The 24,412-nt window shown below is 45.8% G+C and overlaps 2 protein-coding genes across 6 annotated transcripts in view; both read left to right on the top strand.

Annotated features, from left to right (window-relative positions):
* The first annotated feature begins 2,943 nt into the window (after positions 1 to 2,943).
* Positions 2,944 to 9,948, top strand: LOC139759277 (uncharacterized). Its single transcript, XM_071681421.1, has 3 exons — positions 2,944 to 3,093; positions 4,505 to 4,582; positions 9,081 to 9,948. The coding sequence occupies exons 1-3, from the start codon at positions 2,944 to 2,946 to the stop codon at positions 9,540 to 9,542; spliced, it is 690 nt and encodes a 229-aa protein (XP_071537522.1). The 3' UTR covers positions 9,543 to 9,948.
* A 216-nt stretch (positions 9,949 to 10,164) lies between these two features.
* The window catches only part of LOC139759263 (ras-specific guanine nucleotide-releasing factor RalGPS1-like), a 153,467-nt gene continuing 139,219 nt past the window's right edge, over positions 10,165 to 24,412 (top strand). For 4 of the 5 annotated variants that reach the window (XM_071681411.1, XM_071681412.1, XM_071681408.1 and 1 more), the window contains exon 1: positions 10,171 to 10,320. The gene's annotated coding sequence lies outside the window, so the exon portion shown is untranslated. Of the gene's footprint in view, positions 10,321 to 24,412 lie in introns of all 5 variants that reach the window. The other variant, XM_071681413.1, reaches the window with a different exon arrangement.

Raw genomic sequence — 24,412 nt, forward strand, 5'->3', positions numbered from 1 at the left:
TGCGCAGGTGTGGTGTTAGCCTGGACCTGGGTGAGCGTGCGCAGGTGTGGTGTTAGCCTGGACCTGGGTGAGCGTGCGCAGGTGTGGTGTTAGCCTGGACCTGGGTGAGCGTGCGCAGGTGTGGTGGGCAACTTGGCATCAGTAGGATGTACAGGTTGTCAATACCCAAGACATCTAGCGTTACAGAAACACAAACTCCTGAAATGAAGGTGATTGTTCTGAGAAGATTGAATGGTATTACTGATGTACTGCAACAAGTACATCAGTGTACCTGGGTAGTACATGGTTACTACGTTGTTGTTGTGTTGTACATGGGTACTACGTTGCTGCTGGGTTGTACATGGTTACATCAGTGTTGCTGTGTTGTACATGGGTAGCTCATGCAGCGTATGTGGTTGTACTTGTTTATGTGGTTACTCAGAGTGTTGTACAGAAAACTGAACAGGTGGAAAGGTTGACCCATAATTTTGCTTCATGTATTTTTTTTTCTGTTGTGTTGGTTACGCTTATATTGCCCCTGCGTTGTTTTCACATGAGGACTAGGACGGTACAACCCTTAGCCCTTAAGGGTCAGGTTACAGAGCAGTGCATTACACCTAAGGGTCGTATTGTTGAGCTGAAGGGCTTAAGTGTTTCACTTAATTTTCCTCATGTCCTTCAACAGATCGTGAGGAGCTGGTTGCTCTCGTATGATGAGCCACATTACCAAACTGTCCATCAACGTAGCGAAGTTCAGAAGACATAATGTAATTACAAGACTCACGAGGAAGATGGTATTATGTGCCACGTGTAGGGCTGCTGTGTCTTGTGTTGTGGTCAGCGTCGACCATGTGATGAGGCGGGCCTGGGTTACAGACGATCACATTCCTGGTCAACACCATATGCTGCTCACATCATGGACGATGTATATACAGAAGTAATTGATGGTTTCTCAGTGGAACAAAACAAGTGACAAGACTTACCTTGATTTTGTTTCTTGGTTCGTTGTAGTAAAGTTATAATTTCTGACGTTAGTCCAAACTAGAGACTGTGTGAGGGATAGTGCGGGTGTTGTGTGCTGGGGTGGGTTACAACCTGCACGGGTAGTGCAGACCCGGACTGGTGATTGATACAACCGTCACCCTCCTGGGAAGGCCTGCCTACCAGTCATCATGTCTGCCACACTCAAACCTTCACCAAGTGTTAACATTTTCTTACTTACAAATCTAGGTGAGATACCTGTCACCCTCAAGTGTGTACAGAGACACTACAAGGTTTGTGTACGCGCGGTGTTCTGAGTGGTGCAGCATTGTACTCTACAGTATCAGCTGTACATGTCATACGAATCTGCAGACCATACAGTCATGTGCATGACTCAGGTGTGGGGCGAGCAAGATGTAGCCGCCATGTGGTATGATGACAGGTCACAACCATGTACGAGCAAGATGTAGCCGCCATGTGGTATGATGACAGGTCACATGTGTGATCGCTGCTGTCCTTGTGTATGATGGGAAGATGTTTACTCTCATGTTCTCCCGTCATCAAGCTTTGGTTAAATGTGCCACAACTCATCTTTATGTATACACATACACACCCCAGCTTAGCATCAGCCTCGTAGAGGAGGATGAACAGCTGGGTTGGCTGTGAGCGGTCTGGCCTCTCCGGGACTCAACCCCTGGCCTGCTAGAATGGTAGGTGAGCACAACACCAGTAACCCAGGTTACAGTGATGGCAGTCCAGCAACACACCCGAGTTGTTGTTATATTCAACAGTTTGTTTCTCTTGTTTTGTCCTGTAACAGCAAACACATTAACGCTCAGTCCAGGTCAGTGTGAGGTGGACAACACTGGCGGGCCATCAACTGCTCCTGTGTGTAGTTGTCCAGTTCTTGCATGTGTCACCTTGGTAACAATGTTACATGCTAGCCAGTCATGCTCATAGTTGACGCTGTCACACCTTGCTTTGTATTGTTATCCATACACACATATAGTGCTTGACTCAGTGTACAGTGAGATCAGTGTGTGTAGGCTGACGAGCCAGACTGGTGAGTGAGAGGCAGTGATACACAGCTTCACCACGCCCACTCTGATGGTAGTGACCCACTGATCTTGACTTGTAATATTAACCAGATCAAGGCTGAGGCTTGGGAGGGTCATCCCCTGAACCTGCTGACGTCATACAGAGAGATGAGGCGGTAGTAACCCGTGGCTGGAGCCAGCGTGGGGTGTGTGTATGTGTGTGTGTCGTACTAAGGGCCGCTCCCGACCTGCTGCCGCAGACTGCCTGGCGGGAGGGACTTGGTGCGTTATAGAAAAAGCGTTGTGGTGTGACACCACTTCCTGCCATTGTTGCCTGAGATCGACGTGTTACAGCTTGGGGGACGACCAGGTACTGCTGAACACACCCAGTACACCATGAATGATGAAGCCAGTACACCATGAATGATGAAGCCAGTACACCATGCATGATGAAGCCAGTACACCATGCATGATGAAGCCAGTACACCATGCATGATGAAGCCAGTACACCAATTACTGGTCGTGTAGGTAGTGTTCGCTTTTTCACGGGCGTGATGTATATAACCTCCTCAGTGCCACACATTACCATCTCTCATATCAACAACTCTGTAAGTAATATTCCATATACTTTATCATTATTTTTCCAGTATTTCACAATCCGTAGCTTTCAGTAACACTGGACCATAGTTAGCACGACGCCACTTTCTTCCAGAGTGGCACGATGTATGCTCGGTATTATTCATAAACCTCGATGCTCATTTCCCAAATGTGTGTGGGAGGACGTGCCTCCAGAGCCATATGTTTGGCATGTTCCTGGATGTCACAATCCAGTGTACAGGAAATGTCCTTAGTTTACAACAAGGATAGTAGCCAGGCCAGCTACAGAAAACATTTTACACTCAGGATAATTTTTATGTTCAACTGTAAATTTGTCCATTATGAGTCCATGTTTGTCCATTATGAGTCCATGTTTGTCCATTATGAGTCCATGTTTGTCCATTATGAGTCCATGTTTGTCCATTATGAGTCCATGTTTGTCCATTATGAGTCCATGTGTGTTGTCCGTCATGAGTCCATGTGTGTTCTTCGTCGCAGTGTATGGTGTGGCCAGGAAGAGCAAGTTATGACTGGGTCACCCACGATAACGTGGCCTGAAATAGCAGGGATATTTACTCTCCCGTTGTGTAGGGCTTCCAGCACATTCAGCTGACTTGACAACTTTTTCTGGAGTACATATCCTCCTTGACCATCCTTGTTCCGCATACCACTACTGCTTGATCCTGGTCTCGCTGGAGTGTGAGTAGGTGGTTAACACGTTATTCTGTGAATCTTAGAATAATCCTGAGATATGATGGATCAATAATGACTGGAATGTACATACAAGCCTGCAACTGATTATATGTAGCAGGTGTATGTTGATCGTGTGTACGTACATGAGGAGTAGTGTGGCATGCAGGAGGCAGAGGCCAGTGTACGGTGAGTACACTGCTGGAGGAGGGAGGCTTATGGGTAGTGGAGCATGGCTTTCACACCTACGGCTTATTCTAACACCCAACACGTGTTCTTCAAGACACAGGCTGATATGTACAGCCAATCCACGGTGGAGAGAGAGAGAGACAGAGGGGGGGGAGCTCAGTGGTCAAGATGAGACATCTTGAGTGAGTCTGGGTTGTGTGAGGACGTGGTTGGTTCCACCCGCCTGGTGTGTCAGTATCGGTGTGTGGCGGTGGGAGTGTTGCTCACCAGCCGGGCCCTACTGCTTGTGTCACTGTGAGTAACCCATTCCACACCACCACCACGCCTGCTGTCTCTCTCACTGCACTATGGATTAGCCCCCACTCACAGACATTCTCTGTCTCTCTCTCTCTCTCTCTGTCTCTCTCTCTCTCTCTCTCTCTCTCTCTCTCTCTCTCTCTCTCTCTCTCTCTCTCTCTCTCTCTCTCTCTCTCTCTCTCTCTCTCTCAAACCCATACAAGTCCTATCATTCAGCAGTACAGAGAGAGAACCCTGGAGGCGTCACTTGAAGCCGTGTCAAACATTGTGTGTCGGGTGTGCAGCTGGTGTCTGCCTCCCTCTGGTGGGCATACGTCGCTCGGCCTGATGATGAGCGAGGTAGATACATGCAGTGTTTGGTCTGGTCTTGCAGTAGGTGGAGAAAGATACGAGACATATTATCACATGTGTGCGCTATGTACAGATCTACATCGTTCATGAGCAAGTATTTACAGTTTCACCTTAACTGCTTCCCGTGACCTCTTCCATAGTAGTGGGTTGGAGTGCAAACTGTATTCCTTATGAATGATCTCTGCAACGCAATATTCACCTCCCAACTTAAGTCCCTCTCGATCTCAGTGAAGCTTCCAGCTGAATTCTTATCTGTGTTTGATCTGTTGCTGGTAACCTACATGTGTCGTGTCTGCTGCACCACCTCTCTAGAACATTTTGTGACCCTCCTCAAGACTTACTCTTCCAGGTTAAGATCCCAAAGTATTTGTTCCACCTCACAGAGTTCTCTTCGTTTGATTCTCTTGTCATTCGAGATCCTCTTCAACTTGACTGACATCCCCGCGACTTTGGTACACATAGTAAGTTCAAGCAGTGTGTGCTGCTGGCTTTACCCAGATGCTTCCAATGTATTGTAAGTCAACGCAGGACGCGGCACTGACGGCAGGTGTGCCTCTCTGTCTTGTGTGGAGGGTGACAGTGACGTGCAGTGTTGAATGGGTCAACCAGCAGGGGTTCCAGGAGCTTACCCCTGCCGCTACCCTGCCCCCACCTCCTCCATACCCACATGATGACTGTGTCTCCGTCCTCCGTGTTGCTAACACGTTCTGTAACACTTCACTACGCTCGCCAGTCATCATGGTCATCATCTTGGTGGTGCCAGTCATGATGGTCATCATCTTGGTGCCAGTCATCATGGTCATCATCTTGGTGGTGCCAGTCATCATGGTCATCATATTGGTGGTGCCAGTCATCATGGTCATCATCTTGGTGGTGCCAGTCATCATGGTCATCATATTGGTGGTGCCAGTCATCATGGTCATCATCTTGGTGGTGCCAGTCATCATGGTCATCATCTTGGTGGTGCCAGTCATCATGGTCATCATATTGGTGGTGCCAGTCATCATGGTCATCATCTTGGTGGTGCCAGTCATCATGGTCATCATCTTGGTGGTGCCAGTCATCATGGTCATCATCTTGGTGGTGCCAGTCATCATGGTCATCATCTTGGTGGTGCCAGTCATCATGGTCATCATCTTGGTGGTGCCAGTCATCATGGTCATCATCTTGGTGGTGCCAGTCATCATGGTCATCATCTTGGTGGTGCCAGTCATCATGGTCATCATATTGGTGGTGCCAGTCATCATGGTCATCATCTTGGTGGTGCCAGTCATCATGGTCATCATCTTGGTGGTGCCAGTCATCATGGTCATCATCTTGGTGGTGCCAGTCATCATGGTCATCATATTGGTGGTGCCAGTCATCATGGTCATCATCTTGGTGGTGCCAGTCATCATGGTCATCATCTTGGTGGTGCCAGTCATCATGGTCATCATCTTGGTGGTGCCAGTCATCATGGTCATCATCTTGGTGGTGCCAGTCATCATGGTCATCATCTTGGTGGTGCCAGTCATCATGGTCATCATATTGGTGGTGCCAGTCATCATGGTCATCATCTTGGTGGTGCCAGTCATCATGGTCATCATCTTGGTGGTGCCAGTCATCATGGTCATCATCTTGGTGGTGCCAGTCATCATGGTCATCATATTGGTGGTGCCAGTCATCATGGTCATCATCTTGGTGGTGCCAGTCATCATGGTCATCATCTTGGTGGTGCCAGTCATCATGGTCATCATCTTGGTGGTGCCAGTCATCATGGTCATCATATTGGTGGTGCCAGTCATCATGGTCATCATCATGGTGGTGCCAGTCATCATGGTCATCATCTTGGTGGTGCCAGTCATCATGGTCATCATCTCGGTGGTGCCAGTCATCATGGTCATCATATTGGTGGTGCCAGTCATCATGGTCATCATCTTGGTGGTGCCAGTCATCATGGTCATCATCTTGGTGGTGCCAGTCATCATGGTCATCATCTCGGTGGTGCCAGTCATCATGGTCATCATATCGGTGGTGCCAGTCATCATGGTCATCATATTGGTGGTGCCAGTCATCATGGTCATCATCTTGGTGGTGCCAGTCATCATGGTCATCATCTCGGTGGTGCCAGTCATCATGGTCATCATCTTGGTGGTGCCAGTCATCATGGTCATCATCTTGGTGGTGCCAGTCATCATGGTCATCATCTTGGTGGTGCCAGTCATCATGGTCATCATATTGCTGGTGCCAGTCATCCTGGTCATCATCTTGGTGGTGCCAGTCATTATTCCATGTGTCGTGTGTTAGTGTTGATGATAACACCAGACTGCTGAGGAAGACATCATGATCATCAGTACATTAGGTTACAGACGCGTGTGTGTATGTGTGACTCGCGTGTGACGCAAGCTACAGCATTTCCTTCTTACGCTAAGCAAGAGTTCTCACACTTTATGACGTCACCCACAATTTGGGATATCTGCTGGGAGCTCTGCTCCCTGGTGGGGTTTGTTTATTATTGTTATATGATCCAAAGGATCTGTTGAAATAATCTTATGTGTTATGTATTATGAATAATTATTTCTACAGTTAATTTTTTATTGGTTTTCTGTCCAGACCTACCAGGTGGTGTGTTGCTATACCCCATGTGACTACCTAGATATGTAGCCATATTTATCATATGAAATAATACTCTGGCGTCCAAGTACATTTTTCCTCATTTTTTCTAAGCGTTAAGGCCGGACCAACTCACTTGGACCTTGGATCTGTTTGGTCTGTGTGACAACATGCAGGAGAAACAGTAGGGTTTGTGTGGTCTGTGTGACAACATGCAGGAGAAACAGTAGGGTTTGTGTGGTCTGTGTGACAACATGCAGGAGAAACAGTAGGGTTTGTGTGGTCTGTGTGACAACATGCAGGAGAAACAGTAGGGTTTGTGTGGTCTGTGTGATAACATGCAGGAGAAACAGTAGGGTTTGTGTGGTCTGTGTGATAACATGCAGGAGAAACAGTAGGGTTTGTGTGGTCTGTGACAGCATAGAGGTTTCCGTAGGGAGAGATGGTTTAGACTGGGTCTATACCAATATTACTGGAGGTAGCATACTTGTACAGGCAGACACAGACGTGTTCTGTGGAACATACCCGCATACAGACGTACAGACAGCTTCATGTAGGGAGTTACATGTTACGTGGATGGTGGGTGTGCGTCATGCATTGTCTCACACGTGTGCCGCCCTTCTCATATTGTTTCATTTCAGTCCAGCCTCAGTTGTATACTTCATGCCTCCCTCCACGGAACCTCTGGTGTACAGTATTCTCACTGCAGGACAGACGTACCACGACGCCATGACATCTACGTTGTTGGCCTGCTCTTCCTGAGGGACAACATGTGCCGTCATTATTGTGTACCGTTAATCGTGCCAGCCGACAACATCTTACCGGGGTCTCCTTCCCTCCCTCCTGTCGGCCAAGGTCAGCCCCTCACCCACCCGACCACCATACGTCTTAAGGGGGGGGGGGGGGGGGCGGAGCCGGTCCCCGGCTGCCCTCATCTCCCACTCCCTTGTGTAACTAGCTTTTGTCGGGCGGCAGGGTGAGTGCAGGTAGCTGCGGCGTGTGCTGGGCTCCCCGGGACCCGCGCAGGATTTACACCAGAGACCAGGACACACCAGTGGCTGGTGAGCACGAGGGTAAAACATGCACCTACGAACATTGTTCTTCACCAGACTCAACTGCATGACAGATGACATGATAACTAATGGTTTGGATTAATAAAAAAGATTGAGGTTGTTAAACCTTGGAATTAAGATGGAATGCTTCCTGTATGTGAGTAGCGGTTAGCGTTCCCGACCTCATCTGACGCATTTATGAGCCGCCTGGGGTCGAGCCCACAATGTTCGAATTCTCGTCGCGGCAGCCGGTCCACTGTCAACCCTACTGTTCATCCTCTCTCTAAGTTTGGTCGATAAATTGGGTACCTGGCTTACACGTGCGTGTATATATATATATATATATATATATATATATATATATATATATATATATATATATATATATATATTGCAGGTCACAGTGGTGTGCGAGATCTGATTTATGCATAAAACCACAGGAAAATGAAACACGATAACTTCTCAAATGCACTTTCGTGCGATGATCATATTAGTTGAGATACAAAAGTGACGTCGAGGACGTAGAACAGTTAGTTGATATACAAGGCGGAGACGTAGTTAAGACGAAATTGGTAAACAAGCGTTACCGGATGGTGGTGTTCGGGTTGGTGTGTTCGGCTCTGGCACCATGCCTATCGTGAATCTTTTATTATGTGGACAAAAAAGGGAATTGTTGACAAATTTTGCCTACAACAAAGCTATCCACTTTGTATAAACCTTCACTAACATTACCGTTACAATTCTTTGTGTATTCAATAAGATTCATTGATATATCTCGTGGTACAGGAGTTACAGTTGGTTACTGAATTGGCATCACTCACGTCGATACAATAATCATGATTTTTAACATGATTAAACAAAACATTTGATTCTTGTTCTGTTCTTATGTTGTTCAAGGCTCACATGAAGATCCTGACCAGTGTGCCCAGCATAATGTTTTTACGATACTATAATATTGTTAGTCTTACTAAAAGTACTGTTGTTTATCCTGATGATTACCTCACCATCACTTTACTGCTCTGGTTCCTTCATGTAATTTCAAAAGCAGCAGAAGCAGTAGTACTACTGGTACAGACAGCTGATGATGTATGTTGTGAGACACAATACAGCCATCTTATGGTTCCAGTACCACAACAACAACAACAACGACTTAAGGAGCTGCAGGTGGACTGGCACCAGGGACGACAGCGGCAGCAGAAACATTGAGGGGAACAGCAACGTCATGGTAGCAGCAGCTGTACTGATGATAGCAGGGGTAGCAACAGCATTAGAAACAGTAGCCTCGACAATACACCCAGCAGCAAAAACAATTTAGCGGTCAAAGCAACAGACAATCAACAGCGCTAGAAGCAGCAACAGTGACAACAATGTTCTCAGATTAGTTATAGCCGCAGTAACAGCAGAGGCAGGAGGAGCAACAGCGGCGGCAGCAGAGGCAGGAGGAGCAACAGCGGCGGCAGCAGAGGCAGGAGGAGCAACAGCGGCGGCAGCAGAGGCAGGAGGAGCAACAGCAGCGGCAGCAGAGGCAGGAGGAGCAACAGCGGCGGCAGCAAAGGCAGGAGGAGCAACAGCGGCGGCACAGAGGCAGGAGCAACAGCGGCGGCAGCAGAGGCAGGAGGAGCAACAGCGGCGGCAGCAGAGGCAAGAGGAGCAACAGCGGCGGCAGCAGAGGCAGGAGGAGCAACAGCGGCGGCAGCAGAGGCAGGAGGAGCAACAGCGGCGGCAGCAGAGGCAAGAGGAGCAACAGCAGTGGCAGGCGTCACATTATTTCCAGTAGTATTAGATGATGTTACACTAAAGTAAAGGAACTGCTCAAGTAGTGTTACAACTTGTGTAACGGATCTTTTGTCATCACTTGTGGTACTTACTTGTGTTACCTCGTAATATGTATAACAATATAGATTTTCATCTCATGTTATGTCTAGAATGTAGAAATATTTCATATGAAATTTATTCAGGAATTGTATGTATTAAAGTCAGGGCGTTTCCTCTGTACGTAGTGTATTCAGATGGTCATCTTTCAAAATATTCCATCATAGAGATACCTATGTATCTAGTAGGCATATATTCTTGTTGCTGGGCGTGTTTTCAATGCATGTATTGAGGGTTTTATTGATTTTCAACGTCATTGTCTGGATCATAAGTGGCATGGATGACATCATCCATGACGTCACGATCCCCCATTTAGGACGGTGCCAGTTTTTGTTTAATGAATTACTGAGATTTTGGAATTCTTTGCAGTATATTATATATAAATAAATATTATTGATAATATGTGTAATTCTTGCAAAGAAATTGGTAATACAGTGTATCAATTCATACCAAGACAAACATCAAGAATAAGAGAGTATGGCAACTGACGCTTGGTGTTGTCGTCTGGAGTTCAACCAATGAGCGTCAGTTGTATGCTGAGTGTCAGTTCGTACACCACGTTGTAACGCTCTACTGTCGTTGTTACCTGTTTGAGTTGAGTGGGTTACACCTCTCCTTTGTGATCTCTGGATACACGCTTTGCTAGTATAGGAGAGCAGCTTTTCAAAGCGGTGGAATGAGAGGTACGTAGACACGTTTCTTTGTACCAAGATAAGATACAGCGAGATGTTAGAGGCGAGTTAGCAGCGGCAGCTGCTTGTCGAGGTTGTCTGTTAACGTTTACATGCTGCTCCAGTCTCACTGTTCTGTCTATTATTTCCTCGGTCTCTTTCGGGATATGGAATTCTGCTTTTGCGTAAGTGATGTAGGTTCTTGCCATGGTTGTGTATTTTGTAGTGTGAACAAAGATCAGCGGCAGAGACCGCAATGTCAAGAAGTCCGGCATCGAGAACAATAGCTTTATCATGTTAGTGACCTAAAGGGAAGAGTTTGGGTTGGCAGAAGAGTGGTAGCATTGCGCATGTTGGGTGTGGAGACACTGAGAGCACGAGTGTGGCAGGGAAGATGATGTACTCAACCTACCGGCCCGCGCGGCGCTGATGACTCACCACCCTCCCTCCTCCCGGGCTACCTCCTTCCTCCCTGTACCAACCATTAGGCTTACTCTAGACAGAAACCACAGGGCTACCGATCCCTGCCAGCAGGTACTGACATACTATAACCTCTGTAGTACCTGTGCATTAATCTTCATAATGGTATGCGTTATAACGCACGTATCTGGAGGTGTATCAGTAGTAGGAAGACATCTTTAAGAGGGAAGTGTTACTTATTGATGAACATTTCATTGAAACAGTTGTAAGAAAATGCAAGCAGTGCAGTGTACTGGTTATTGGCTTCAGAAGACTTGTTTAACAGTGCATGTGTTGGTACTCATAAGTAATTTTACCAGGGCATCCTGAGTCTGTTACTTATGTAAGATATGCAGATTTTCTTATCTCCAGTCACTAACAAGGTTACATACATAGTTGTAGCTTGCCTCATACATATTTTTTGCTGTGATCCCAACTCTCAAACCATGATAGATAAATGCTATCTCTCTCTCTCTCTCTCTCTCTCTCTCTCTCTCTCTCTCTCTCTCTATATATATATATATATATATATATATATATATATATATATATCTCCGGTGTTACCTCGTGAACGCAGGAAACGGCGATCGAATATATATGTACCCATTTTCGCTCTCCGAGGTAAAGTTCTCTCTAGAGCTCCACACATTCTTCATCGCTCCCAGAACCTTCGCCTCCTCCCCCACCCTGTGACACACACACACACACACACACACACATATATATATATATATATATATATATATATATATATATATATATATATATATATGCTTTGTGTGATTTAAATGGTGTTTATAATTACGTGGTTGTGTTGGTTTAATGTTAATTAAGAAGTGAGACGAGTGATCAAGTTGCAGGTATGTATAGGTTCACTAAACAATGATGTGTACTGCTCTCTGCAAGTAAGAAAGGTAGCTAGCTTGACTTGGTTGTTCTCCAAGTGATGAAAGACATTCTGTTACCTTGCTGTATGCGTCTGGTAGAATACAAGACGGTGGAGAGGTGTCCCATGTTAGGAAGGAAAGAAACATGGTATCGGGTTTTTGGTAGAATAACCAGACTTGACAAATGTGTCTTGGAGTGGCTGGCTGGTAGGGTGTGGCGTGACCTAGCCAGAAGCGAAGGCAGGCAGGCAAGCAGGCAGGACCTGTAGGGACAAGCATACAGTAATTATTGAATTGCTTGCCTGGGTGTGCATGATAAGGCGGAAGGTCGTCTGACACAATGTGGTGATGACTCTGTTGGTCAAGGTTAGATGGCAGTAGACTGCAGCATCACCGGCTTCCTCCCCAACACTAACCAACCTTACCTTAATGTATTCCCTCAGTGGAAGGAAGCACATACCATGGTAGTGTTGTAGTAACCATCGAGGTTGTTTTATCGTAGCATTGCGGAAGTCAGGTTTTTCACAACCTCTTACTGTTGCAGCAGATGGGGGGGGGGGGGTCCGGCATCTTGGTGTTGTAGGGATCAGGTGTTTGGCAGTAATTTAGTGTTGCAGGAAACATATACAAAACAAGTGTTGATCTCTCCATCAGTAGGAGACAATGACGACCCCAGACCACGTCAGTCATTGAGTGTTGTCAGGGATAGAATCCCAGAACTGGAGGTTGGAGAGGTGCGGGCAGTAGCAGTATCTATATAGTGATCTTAGTCAAGTGGATCTTGTTTTATATTTGTTTATTGTACGTTTGTCCGAACAAGGCCATTGTTATACAAAGGAATTCAAGCAGCGACAGACCATTATGTCCTTTCCAGGCTGTTTATGATAATGGAAGATATGAGAGTCACACAATAATGTGGTCCACGTTGGAAGACATAGATAATATCATGATAATAACCAGCAAATTGTCATTGTTACTCTGGAAACGCAAATAATGTAAGTTGTGGACTTGAAGCAAAGTATTTCTTAAGTGTGTTCTTAAACGTATCTCTAGTATCAGTACTTTTAACCATTCTAACTGGCAGATCATTCCATATGTTAACAATCTGGCTCAAGAAAAAGTACTTGGCCTCATGCGAGGTAAGACGCTTGTCCACATGTTTGTGTCCAGTACTGCGAGGTAAGACGCTTGTCCACATGTTTGTGTCCAGTACAGCGAGGTAAGACGCTCGTCCACATGTTTGTGTCCAGTACTGCGAGGTAAGACGCTTGTCCACATGTTTGTGTCCAGTACTGCGAGGTAAGACGCTTGTCCACATGTTTGTGTCCAGTACTGCGAGGTAAGATGCTTGTCCACATGTTTGTGTCCAGTACTGCGAGGTAAGACGCTTGTCCACATGTTTGTGTCCAGTACTGCGAGGTAAGACGCTTGTCCACATGTTTGTGTCCAGTACTGCGAGGTAAGATGCTTGTCCACATGTTTGTGTCCAGTACTGCGAGGTAAGACGCTTGTCCACATGTTTGTGTCCAGTACTGCGAGTGTCATAAGACGTGTATGTCTGTTGTAGACGGGACAAAGAATTAAGTTAAAAAAAAAAGCCTTCACGTTGTAACCAGAGTGAGTAAATGTTGTGAGGCAAGAAAGGATACTTTGGCAACATGGAGTTTTTTTCTGCTGTTGTTGGCCAGAACCATGGTTAGCTAGCAGGACTACCCGGTGTTCTGTCTTCTCATTTTTCATTAGTAAGTCCAGAGCAGGGTCATCAGGTGGGTCATGTTTGATGGTACTGTTGAAGAGTTGAGTACCTCAGGTGGGCGTCACACTTGTCTTCCTTAAGTTACATCCTACACATGGTCACCAGTCTCGCAGGATCAACGTCTTTCCTTCACTTTAGCATCAGCATTGTGTGACGCAACATGGTAATGTCTTTCTATGTATGTATGGTGTGTGTTTGTATAAGTATATTTTTATGTATGTGTTGTTTTTTTATCTTTTTATGAGTGTTTGTGTGCATACTGTCTGTGTGGGGACTGTGGATATGTATCTCTCGTATGCTTATATGTTTTTCTTCACATTCCCACACCACGTGTGTGCGCAGGCGTTACGCATGTTTGTTGTATGTGTATTTTCGTCTATGTTTAATTTTTCCATGATGTGAATGTATTTATATACAGTTTTTGTGTGTTTATATACTTTTTTTTGTGTTTGTTTGTGTGCCATGGCTAAGGATCGTCTGTGAGAGCTACGGAATGGTTGGGTCAGCGGTGTTGGTTTGACCTTTGACCTGACCCATAAGTGTCTGGTCACTCTTCATTATACCTTCGTGCTCCAGGAGCTATCGAGGTTACCACCATTCATGGGTGGGTGCTAACAATGGTAGTATAAATGATGACAAGTGATGAGACTATGAACAGCAGTAGTGCCCACGGGAGGAGTCGGTGTGATAACAGCTGGAAGGCTCTGGTCATAACAGAGCAGCAGCAGGAAGTATAAGAGTGTAATGTAGTCATGTTATAGCTCCTCCAGCATAACGTTCACGTCGTATAACGTGGTTGTCTCCACTATAGGAGGAAGTGTTATCCAGGCTGGAGGGTGGGTGTGGAGCCACTATGACCCGAGGCTGGACACTCCTCCGTCTGGCTGGCTGGACGAGGCCGTAATGCATAACGGACTTGCTACACTCCAGGTGGAATGACGCGCTCATCCTCATCATTACTCCTCTCCTAAACCTCAGATGTGTGTGTGTGTGTGTGTGTGTGTGTGTGTGTGTGTGTGTGTATGTGTGTGTGTGTGTGTGTGTGTGTGTGTGTGTGTGTGTGTGACCGTTTCTTGTTATGGACGTGGGTGCTTGTCTTTCTGTTTCTGCGTGTTTGATTATTATTTAATGTGTTGCAGGGAGTTTTACACTCAGAGAAGGGGGCCAAGGGAGGATATTCCCTCAAAGGCCCAGTCCTCTGTTCTTATGGCGAATAGTATGAATAGTATGAATAGCTGTGTGAGGCGTCGTTGTGCGTCACCCAGTAGAGTGCTGGCTGTGTGAGGCGTCGTTGTGCGTCACCCAGTAGAGTGCTGGCTGTGTGAGGCGTCGTTGCTTGATCTGTACCTCCGTGTTGTGGTCTGCCACCCGTTCTGACTAGGGTCTTCACTAGCTTGTTTACGTGGCCTTTGGTACGGCACATCATGAACAACTGTTTGGTCAACATTGTGTCCACATGATATGTATACTATAAGAAGGCCCCCCCCCCTCCCCCCCGCCCGTCAGCCATGGTTGACAGCTTTACCGCCGTCAGCCATCATCATGACCCAGTTGTCTGGTACAATCTAATTTGCTGTCAACTCTCTCAGTCGGCTTTTTGCATGATCACAGTGTGACTGTTACGGGGAGACTGTTACAGTTACGTGTATGTTTACCTGCTTATGTTATTGTGTGTATGTATGATCATGCATGCAGTAGGGGCTGCATGACGGTGCATCCGTGGATCTTGCATAAGTCGTCATAGGGAAACTCGACACCAACTTGTTGTCCTTGTTTTTATGTATGATTGTGGCGTCCGTGTGTTGTTTGGTTGGTCTCGGTATTGTTCTCTGTGGTGGGAGTTGCAAGGTCGTACAGAACTCCTGTACTCCTTCCTCTCCGCAGGCTCTTGTAGAACGGCAGTCCCTGTTATCTGCAGGATCTTTGAGAACTCCCGATCTTGTTATGTAGGATGTCTAACACAACTCCTGATCTTGTGATGTAGGATGTCTAACACAACTCCTGATCTTGTTATGTAGGATGTCTAACACAACTCCTGATCTTGTTATGTAGGATGTCTAACACAACTCCTGATCTTGTTATGTAGGATGTCTAACACAACTGATCTTGTTATGTAGGATGTCTAACACAACTCCCGATCTTGTTATGTAGGATGTCTAACACAACTCCTGATCTTGTTATGTAGGATGTCTAACACAACTCCTGATCTTGTTATGTAGGATGTCTAACACAACTCCTGATCTTGTTATGTAGGATGTCTAAGACAACTCCTGATCTTGTTATGTAGGATGTCTAACACAACTCCTGATCTTGTTATCAGTAAGGCCTTTTAAACCTTCCGTTTGTCTTATTGTTGTTATTGACGTTCTTGAAGACAGGTCGTGTTGTGTCGTGTGTCAGTTGGTTGCCCGCGTTCCTGGTGCAGCAGCAGCACATGAATTAGAATGATGGTTCCCTCCTGGTTGATACTGCATCATGTGTCGTGACTCTGATCATCTTGCGTACACACTCGCCCGCTGCCTCTGAACATCCCGTGGTCAGGTCGTATGTGGGTCGTGGTGTAGCTGTACCTGTGTACTGCTTACCTGGTAGTAGTCATGACTGACCGTAGTGAGGGGGGCAGATATGACCCTCCTGAGTCACGTGAAAGGCTAGGCCACCTTGCCCAAAGTTCGTACCGTTGTTGTTGTTGTTGTTGTTGATGTGTTCATTAATAAAGAGTCTCGTATTTTAACTTGGGTCAGTGTGTTAGACGGGAGGGAGTGCATGGTAACACACTTGATGGCTTGTGACGAGGACAGTGGTACACGTGAAGACAGGTAACAGAAGACGTAGTGGGTTTGTGTGGTGGTAGACAGTATCTTACACTCCACGTCTGGGTAGACAGATACGACATGATAAAGTGCAACACGAGTTTACATCTTGATGATGTATCTGTGCAGGTAGGGGACGTGGGCTCCCCTGGGCGGAGGTTGGCAGAACACTAGAAATGTGTGCTCCTCTGTGCGAGTCCTGCCTGGCTTACCCCCACCCATTATCTCCGCCCCACCGACCCATACTCCCCCATCATCGGTCCGTTTATCCTGTGCTTCCCCATTATGCTCACGTCCACCTACCTCCCTGTTAGTTTGGCTCCCCCATTATCTTTGTCCTTTTTCTGGCCGCTGTTGTAAGTATCCACTACCTCCCGTTATTCAATTCTGTTACCCACAACGGGCAAGCGTGGTGAAGTTCTCTGTTGGTGAGGACTGTTGGTTCATTGTGGTATGATCATTGCAGCAGCGGACGGTCAACCAGCCAGACCCGTCGTGATGATGTCATCTGCTTCACTGGATTGTTTACATTCAGTGACACCTCGTTCACCTTCCTGATGACTGAATGTGACGTACAAATTACTTTATTTGTGAAAGACTCCTGGTGTTACCTTGGACTTTTCAAAAGGCTGCGCTGCTTCCTGTGCCTGGGAAATGTAGATTCCTTTGGAGTAAGAAGTTCTTGGACTTGATAACAGTAGCAATAATACAGCTTCGCCAAAAAGTGGCTTTTCACTCGCGGTGTAACATGAAGCATTAATTATATATATATATATATATATATATATATATATATATATATATATATATATATATATATATATATATATATATGGCCTGGAGTATGTGTATCATGTTCAGTAAGTCTGTCACAGGATATGAACAGTTCGGGTGTGTTCTGTGTGGTAGTATTGACCAGCATCACTAGGACTCCTTAGTTGTTATTTTTACCTCGGGAAATTTGTCATAATGTTGGAGAGTTGAGGAGGGAGGAAGCAGACCCCTCCCTCACCACTGGTGGAAGTAGAAAATGTATGGTGGACGGGGAGGAGCCACTCCATCTTGAGACATGTTTAAGAGACAGTAGTTTACATTGGTACCTGGTGTGACCCTGTCTGCTCTACGTAATATAAAGGCACTGTGGTTATGGTACCTGGTGTGACCCTGTCTGCTCTACGTAATATAAAGGCACTATGGTTACTCCTCATTATTTTTATTCAGGAAATTATGTTGGACGCTACTTTAGGCAACAAGGATTTACAAACTGGTGAAAATATTGGAAGGAATTTTACGACAGCGTATGTGTGTGGGCCGGTCTGCTGTTGGACTCTCTCAGTTGAAGCTAAACCATTCTCATCACCGTCTCTCCATACTACGTGAGATCCCTCGGTCCCTAGTTGCAGTTCCGTACCAGACCAGCATGGAGCTCGTTCACACAGCTACAAGTTGAGCCCACATCAGCTGTTGTGAACGTGGTCAGTCATCATCAGAGCACCACACCAGTGTTTCTGTTTACCCTCACCATCTCTCTACGTCACACTGTATTGGTTGGACTGAGTCTGTGTCTGCAGTCTGTGTCTGTACTTGACTAAAATATTAACTATTATTATTATTGTTATTATTATTGTTATTATTATTATTTTTTTTTTTTTTTTTTTTTGCTTTGTCGCTGTCTCCCGCGTTTGCGAGGTAGTTATTATTATTATTATTATTATTATTATTATTATTATTTTTTTTTTTTTTTTTTTTTTTTTTTTTTTTTTTTTTTTTTTTTATACTTTGTCGCTGTCTCCCGCGTTTGCGAGGTAGCGCAAGGAAACAGACGAAAGAAATGGCCCAACCCCCCCCCCCCATACACATGTACATACACACGTCCACACACGCAAATATACATACCTACACAGCTTTCCATGGTTTACCCCAGACGCTTCACATGCCTTGATTCACTCCACTGACAGCACGTCAACCCCTGTATACCACATCGCTCCAATTCACTCTATTCCTTGCCCTCCTTACACCCTCCTGCATGTTCAGGCCCCGATCACACAAAATCTTTTTCACTCCATCTTTCCACCTCCAATTTGGTCTCCCTCTTCTCCTCGTTCCCTCCACCTCCGACACATATATCCTCTTGGTCAATCTTTCCTCACTCATTCTCTCCATGTGACCAAACCATTTCAAAACACCCTCTTCTGCTCTCTCAACCACGCTCTTTTTATTTCCACACATCTCTCTTACCCTTACGTTACTTACTCGATCAAACCACCTCACACCACACATTGTCCTCAAACATCTCATTTCCAGCACATCCATCCTCCTGCGCACAACTCTATCCATAGCCCACGCCTCGCAACCATACAACATTGTTGGAACCACTATTCCTTCAAACATACCCATTTTTGCTTTCCGAGATACTGTTCTCGACTTCCACACATTTTTCAAGGCTCCCAAAATTTTCGCCCCCTCCCCCACCCTATGATCCACTTCCGCTTCCATGGTTCCATCCGCTGACAGATCCACTCCCAGATATCTAAAACACTTCACTTCCTCCAGCTTTTCTCCATTCAAACTCACCTCCCAATTGACTTGACCCTCAACCCTACTGTACCTAATAACCTTGCTCTTATTCACATTTACTCTTAACTTTCTTCTTCCACACACTTTACCAAACTCAGTCACCAGCTTCTGCAGTTTCTCACATGAATCAGCCACCAGCGCTGTATCATCAGCGAACAACAACTGACTCACTTCCCAAGCTCTCTCATCCCCAACAGACTTCATACTTGCCCCTCTTTCCAGGACTCTTGCATTTACCTCCCTAACAACCCCATCCATAAACAAATTAAACAACCATGGAGACATCACACACCCCTGCCGCAAACCTACATTCACTGAGAACCAATCACTTTCCTCTCTTCCTACACGTACACATGCCTTACATCCTCGATAAAAACTTTTCACTGCTTCTAACAACTTGCCTCCCACACCATATATTCTTAATACCTTCCACAGAGCATCTCTATCAACTCTATCATATGCCTTCTCCAGATCCATAAATGCTACATACAAATCCATTTGCTTTTCTAAGTATTTCTCACATACATTCTTCAAAGCAAACACCTGATCCACACATCCTCTACCACTTCTGAAACCGCACTGCTCTTCCCCAATCTGATGCTCTGTACATGCCTTCACCCTCTCAATCAATACCCTCCCATATAATTTACCAGGAATACTCAACAAACTTATACCTCTGTAATTTGAGCACTCACTCTTATCCCCTTTGCCTTTGTACAATGGCACTATGCACGCATTCCGCCAATCCTCAGGCACCTCACCATGAGTCATACATACATTAAATAACCTTACCAACCAGTCAACAATACAGTCACCCCCTTTTTTAATAAATTCCACTGCAATACCATCCAAACCTGCTGCCTTGCCGGCTTTCATCTTCCGCAAAGCTTTTACTACCTCTTCTCTGTTTACCAAATCATTTTCCCTAACCCTCTCACTTTGCACACCACCTCGACCAAAACACCCTATATCTGCCACTCTGTCATCAGACACATTCAACAAACCTTCAAAATACTCATTCCATCTCCTTCTCACATCACCACTACTTGTTATCACCTCCCCATTTACGCCCTTCACTGAAGTTCCCATTTGCTCCCTTGTCTTACGCACCCTATTTACCTCCTTCCAGAACATCTTTTTATTCTCCCTAAAATTTACTGATAGTCTCTCACCCCAACTCTCATTTGCCCTTTTTTTCACCTCTTGCACCTTTCTCTTGACCTCCTGTCTCTTTCTTTTATACTTCTCCCACTCAATTGCATTTTTTCCCTGCAAAAATCGTCCAAATGCCTCTCTCTTCTCTTTCACTAATACTCTTACTTCTTCATCCCACCACTCACTACCCTTTCTAAACAGCCCACCTCCCACTCTTCTCATGCCACAAGCATCTTTTGCGCAATCCATCACTGATTCCCTAAATACATCCCATTCCTCCCCCACTCCCCTTACTTCCATTGTTCTCACCTTTTTCCATTCTGTACACAGTCTCTCCTGGTACTTCCCCACACAGGTCTCCTTCCCAAGCTCACTTACTCTCACCACCTTCTTCACCCCAACATTCACTCCTCTTTTCTGAAAACCCATACTAATCTTCACCTTAGCCTCCACAAGATAATGATCAGACATCCCTCCAGTTGCACCTCTCAGCACATTAACATCCAAAAGTCTCTCTTTCGCACGCCTGTCAATTAACACGTAATCCAATAACGCTCTCTGGCCATCTCTCCTACTTACATAAGTATACTTATGTATATCTCGCTTTTTAAACCAGGTATTCCCAATCATCAGTCCTTTTTCAGCACATAAATCTACAAGCTCTTCACCATTTCCATTTACAACACTGAACACCCCATGCATACCAATTATTCCCTCAACTGCCACATTACTCACCTTTGCATTCAAATCACCCATCACTATAACCCGGTCTCGTGCATCAAAACCGCTAACACACTCATTCAGCTGCTCCCAAAACACTTGCCTCTCATGATCTTTCTTCTCATGCCCAGGTGCATATGCACCAATAATCACCCACCTCTCTCCATCAACTTTCAATTTTACCCATATTAATCGAGAATTTACTTTCTTACATTCTATCACATACTCCCACAACTCCTGTTTCAGGAGTATTGCTACTCCTTCCCTTGCTCTTGTCCTCTCACTAACCCCTGACTTCACTCCCCAGACATTTCCAAACCACTCTTCCCCTTTACCCTTGAGCTTCGTTTCACTCAGAGCCAAAACATCCAGGTTCCTTTCCTCAAACATACTACCTATCTCTCCTTTTTTCACATCTTGGTTACATCCACACACATTTAGGCACCCCACTCTGAGCCTTCGAGGAGGATGATCACTCCCCGCGTGACTCCTTCTTCTGTTTCCCATTTTAGAAAGTTAATACAAGGAGGGGAGGATTTCCGGCCCCCCGCTCCCGTCCCCTCTAGTCGCTTTCTACGACACGCGAGGAATACGTGGGAAGTATTCTTTCACCCCTATCCCCAGGGATAATATACATATATATATACATATACACACACACACACATACACACACATACGCACATACACACACACACACACACATACATATATATACATATGAAAAATGTAAGAAACAATTTAGAAAACAAACTTTTAGCTTGAAATGAATGAAAAAAAATGAATGTCACATAATGGTTCAACCTCTGGCTATGGAAAAGGAAATGTACAATTTATTCACACAAACGTCAATAGCAGTTCTCATCAATTTCACCACTGTATCAATAAGCTTCAATGTCTAAGCTACATTTTTCTCCAACTTCACTATTTTCTTGTCAAAAACACCATGCATGAAAACTATCACTCCAGTAACACAACTATAAACATTTACTTCCCCTTTAAAAGTTCTGGGGAAGTCTGTCTCGATACACTGCGGCGAGGCGACGCGACGCTGACACAATCACAATTATTATTATTATTATTATTATTTTTATTATTATTATTGTTATGATAATAATAATAATAATAATAATAATAATTATTATTATTATTATTATTATTATTATTATTATTATTACTATTATCATTATTATTATTATTATTGTTTTTGTTATTATTGTTATTATTGTTATTATTGTTATTATTATTATTGTTATTATTATTATGAAGTTGTCTAGAGTGTTTATATAAGATGACCTTACAGGTCAGGGTGCTGGGAACAATGTATATTGGAGGGGGGGGGGGGGGGCAGAGTACATGGGAAGGAGACATAGCAGGAGACCTGATGGTGGTGGATGAGGTGGTTATGTGCAGGTGGACGACAGTAGTGGGATCATGAGAGCACGTGGGAAGGTCAGACGTGTACGGGAGGGGAGGAGGGATGTCTGCCCTGGGGACGGAGGTCAGGGTAATGGGAGGGACGAGATGGGTAGGAATTAGGGTCGAAGATCAGAGGACTGGGACATGTGTAGGGTCAGAGATCAAAGGACGGGAAGAACTATATGTGTTGGGGTCGAGGTCAGGCAGGGACGATGTGTGTTACGTCTGGGGTCAGATTTCAGAGCAGGGGAGAGGGGGTTGTCATCAGGTTTGAGGTGAGAGCACTGGGTGTGGGGTTGTACAGACGTAGCTGACCTGGGGAAGGAGAGGCCTGTATTGGCGGGGTGTTGCCCCGGCTTACTGGAGACATACTACACCTGCTGCTGCAGGGGGTATCTGGCTGCATGTTGGATGTATTGATCAGCGCGGCTGAGGCAGGTATGTGTCAGGCCATAACCACACACCACACATGTGTTGAGCGGCAGGTGGCGTGACACCAGCTGCTCCGGCACGTGCCACATTATATGCTGGTCGAGAGATGTACCTTGGAGGCTGCACGTGTCACGTGCAGTGTCAGGCAGGACCTGCCTGGTAAGGGCACGTGCCGCTACCATCTTAACCGGTGATCAGCATTACGGGCGACACATGTTACCTGCTGAGATGCTGTCATTGTAGTAAGTGTCGAGTTTACAAGCACCTGAGGTGTACACACACACACACACACACACACACACACACATGCCGGGCGATGGTCGATAACAGATTTAGCGTAAGAAAAAGTCTATAAGCAAATTCACTTAAACATTGGTACAGTCACTTGAGGTTGCGTATCGCCTGTACGCATGCGCCGCACCACTGTAGCTGTGTGTTGTTGTGAAGCGTAGTAACGCCTGGGTGCAGGACGCCTCGGCCAACTTGGTGTCGTGGGTTTTATCTCAGTAACGGCTTCGTCTCCTGCCCCGGATTTCCCCCTCACCTCTCTCTCTCTCTCTCTCTCTCTCTCTCTCTCTCTCTCTCTCTCTCTCTCGAGTGGTGTGGTCCAAGAGACAGGAGTGCCGCCTGGCCAGGTAGTACTTGAGGAATTCATGCGGTCATGTTGTGTGTGGAGGGTTGGCGGGGTGGGTGGGTGGGTGTGCTGGTGTGTGTGGAGGGTTGGTGGGGTGGGTGGGTGGGTGTGCTGGTGTGTGTGGAGGGTTGGTGGGGTGGGTGGGTGGGTGTGCTGGCGTGCGCCAGAGTGGCCGCTGGCCAGTGCTGACCCGTGCACGTCTTACAGCTGCGAGAGTGTCTAGTGAAATACCGTGTTTGAGTGTGTGTTAAGTTGTGGTGGTGGTGGTGGTGGAGGGTCTCAGTCTTCATTACCGTATCGTTACCCTGAGCTTTACTGTACGACCCTTGGCTGTCATGACCTGCTCCCTGGTATCAGGTCAAAACCCAGACTCGTACCCAGGGGTCGTAACCACGTACTCGGGTGTTATTATGTCACCCTTAAGAGGCGTACCGTCATTCTTAATGGGCGTACCGTCACCTTTAATGGGCGTACCGTTACCCTTAATGGGCGTACCACCGTCTTGCTCAAGCTTTATTCCGACTTACTGAAAAAGTTAAGGTAGAGGGAGGGAGAAACGCTGAAGGAGCCAGACTTGTGTGAAGTCGGGCAGTTTGTCTTCACAACCTAACCTACTCGTCCTGGCTTATGCTGCAGTAATGACCCCACGGTAATGAGGCGCTTGAGGGAGTGGTTGAGAAGGTGGTTTGAACGTCATGGTCGTTAGACGTTGTGAGGACCGGGCTTGAGGGTAGTGGGGGGGGGAGGGTTCTGAATGTTGATGGAGGGATGGAATTGAATGGAAGATGAGGAAGGTGTCAAAGGGATGGAAAGATATTTTCTGGGGTTAAGGTTGTAGTGTAGATGGAGTCGCCGGGGTTAGGACTGTGTTAGGAGAGACGCTTGACCTTACAACTGCTTCCCTTCCTTGACCTTTGTCGTGTCTTTGACCAACTTGCAAGACAGATTGATGACCAGTGAACGTGTGCCAGTGTTGGTCCTGGTGTAGCTAGGGCAAGTTGTCCTACATATCCTGATACTATAATAATGTTTGTCCTCACACCTTTACTGGGCGGCACAAGGCAGGAAATTGTGATCTTTACTATTTGCAGAAGGTACATGACATATATATATATATATATATATATATATATATATATATATATATATATATATATATATATATATATATATGATGTGCACAGTATGGTGGGATTCATGTGACACCTTCCCTATATGATAATGCATAGAGCTAAAGTGATTTCGTGTCTTGT

Source organism: Panulirus ornatus, chromosome 32 (genome assembly GCF_036320965.1).
Source record: "Panulirus ornatus isolate Po-2019 chromosome 32, ASM3632096v1, whole genome shotgun sequence".
NCBI lineage: Eukaryota > Metazoa > Arthropoda > Malacostraca > Decapoda > Palinuridae > Panulirus > Panulirus ornatus.

What these genes read in the sequence shown, in the direction of transcription:
- LOC139759277 (XM_071681421.1), top strand. Translation starts at nt 2,944, where the DNA reads ATGTTTGTCCATTATGAGTCCATGTTTGTCCATTATGAGTCCATGTTT. An exon ending in TGTGTGTTCTTCGTCGCAGT is followed by an intron (nt 3,094 to 4,504) that starts GTATGGTGTGGC and finishes TCCACCTCACAG; the next exon opens with AGTTCTCTTCGTTTGATTCT. An exon ending in CCGCGACTTTGGTACACATA is followed by an intron (nt 4,583 to 9,080) that starts GTAAGTTCAAGC and finishes AAAACAATTTAG; the next exon opens with CGGTCAAAGCAACAGACAAT.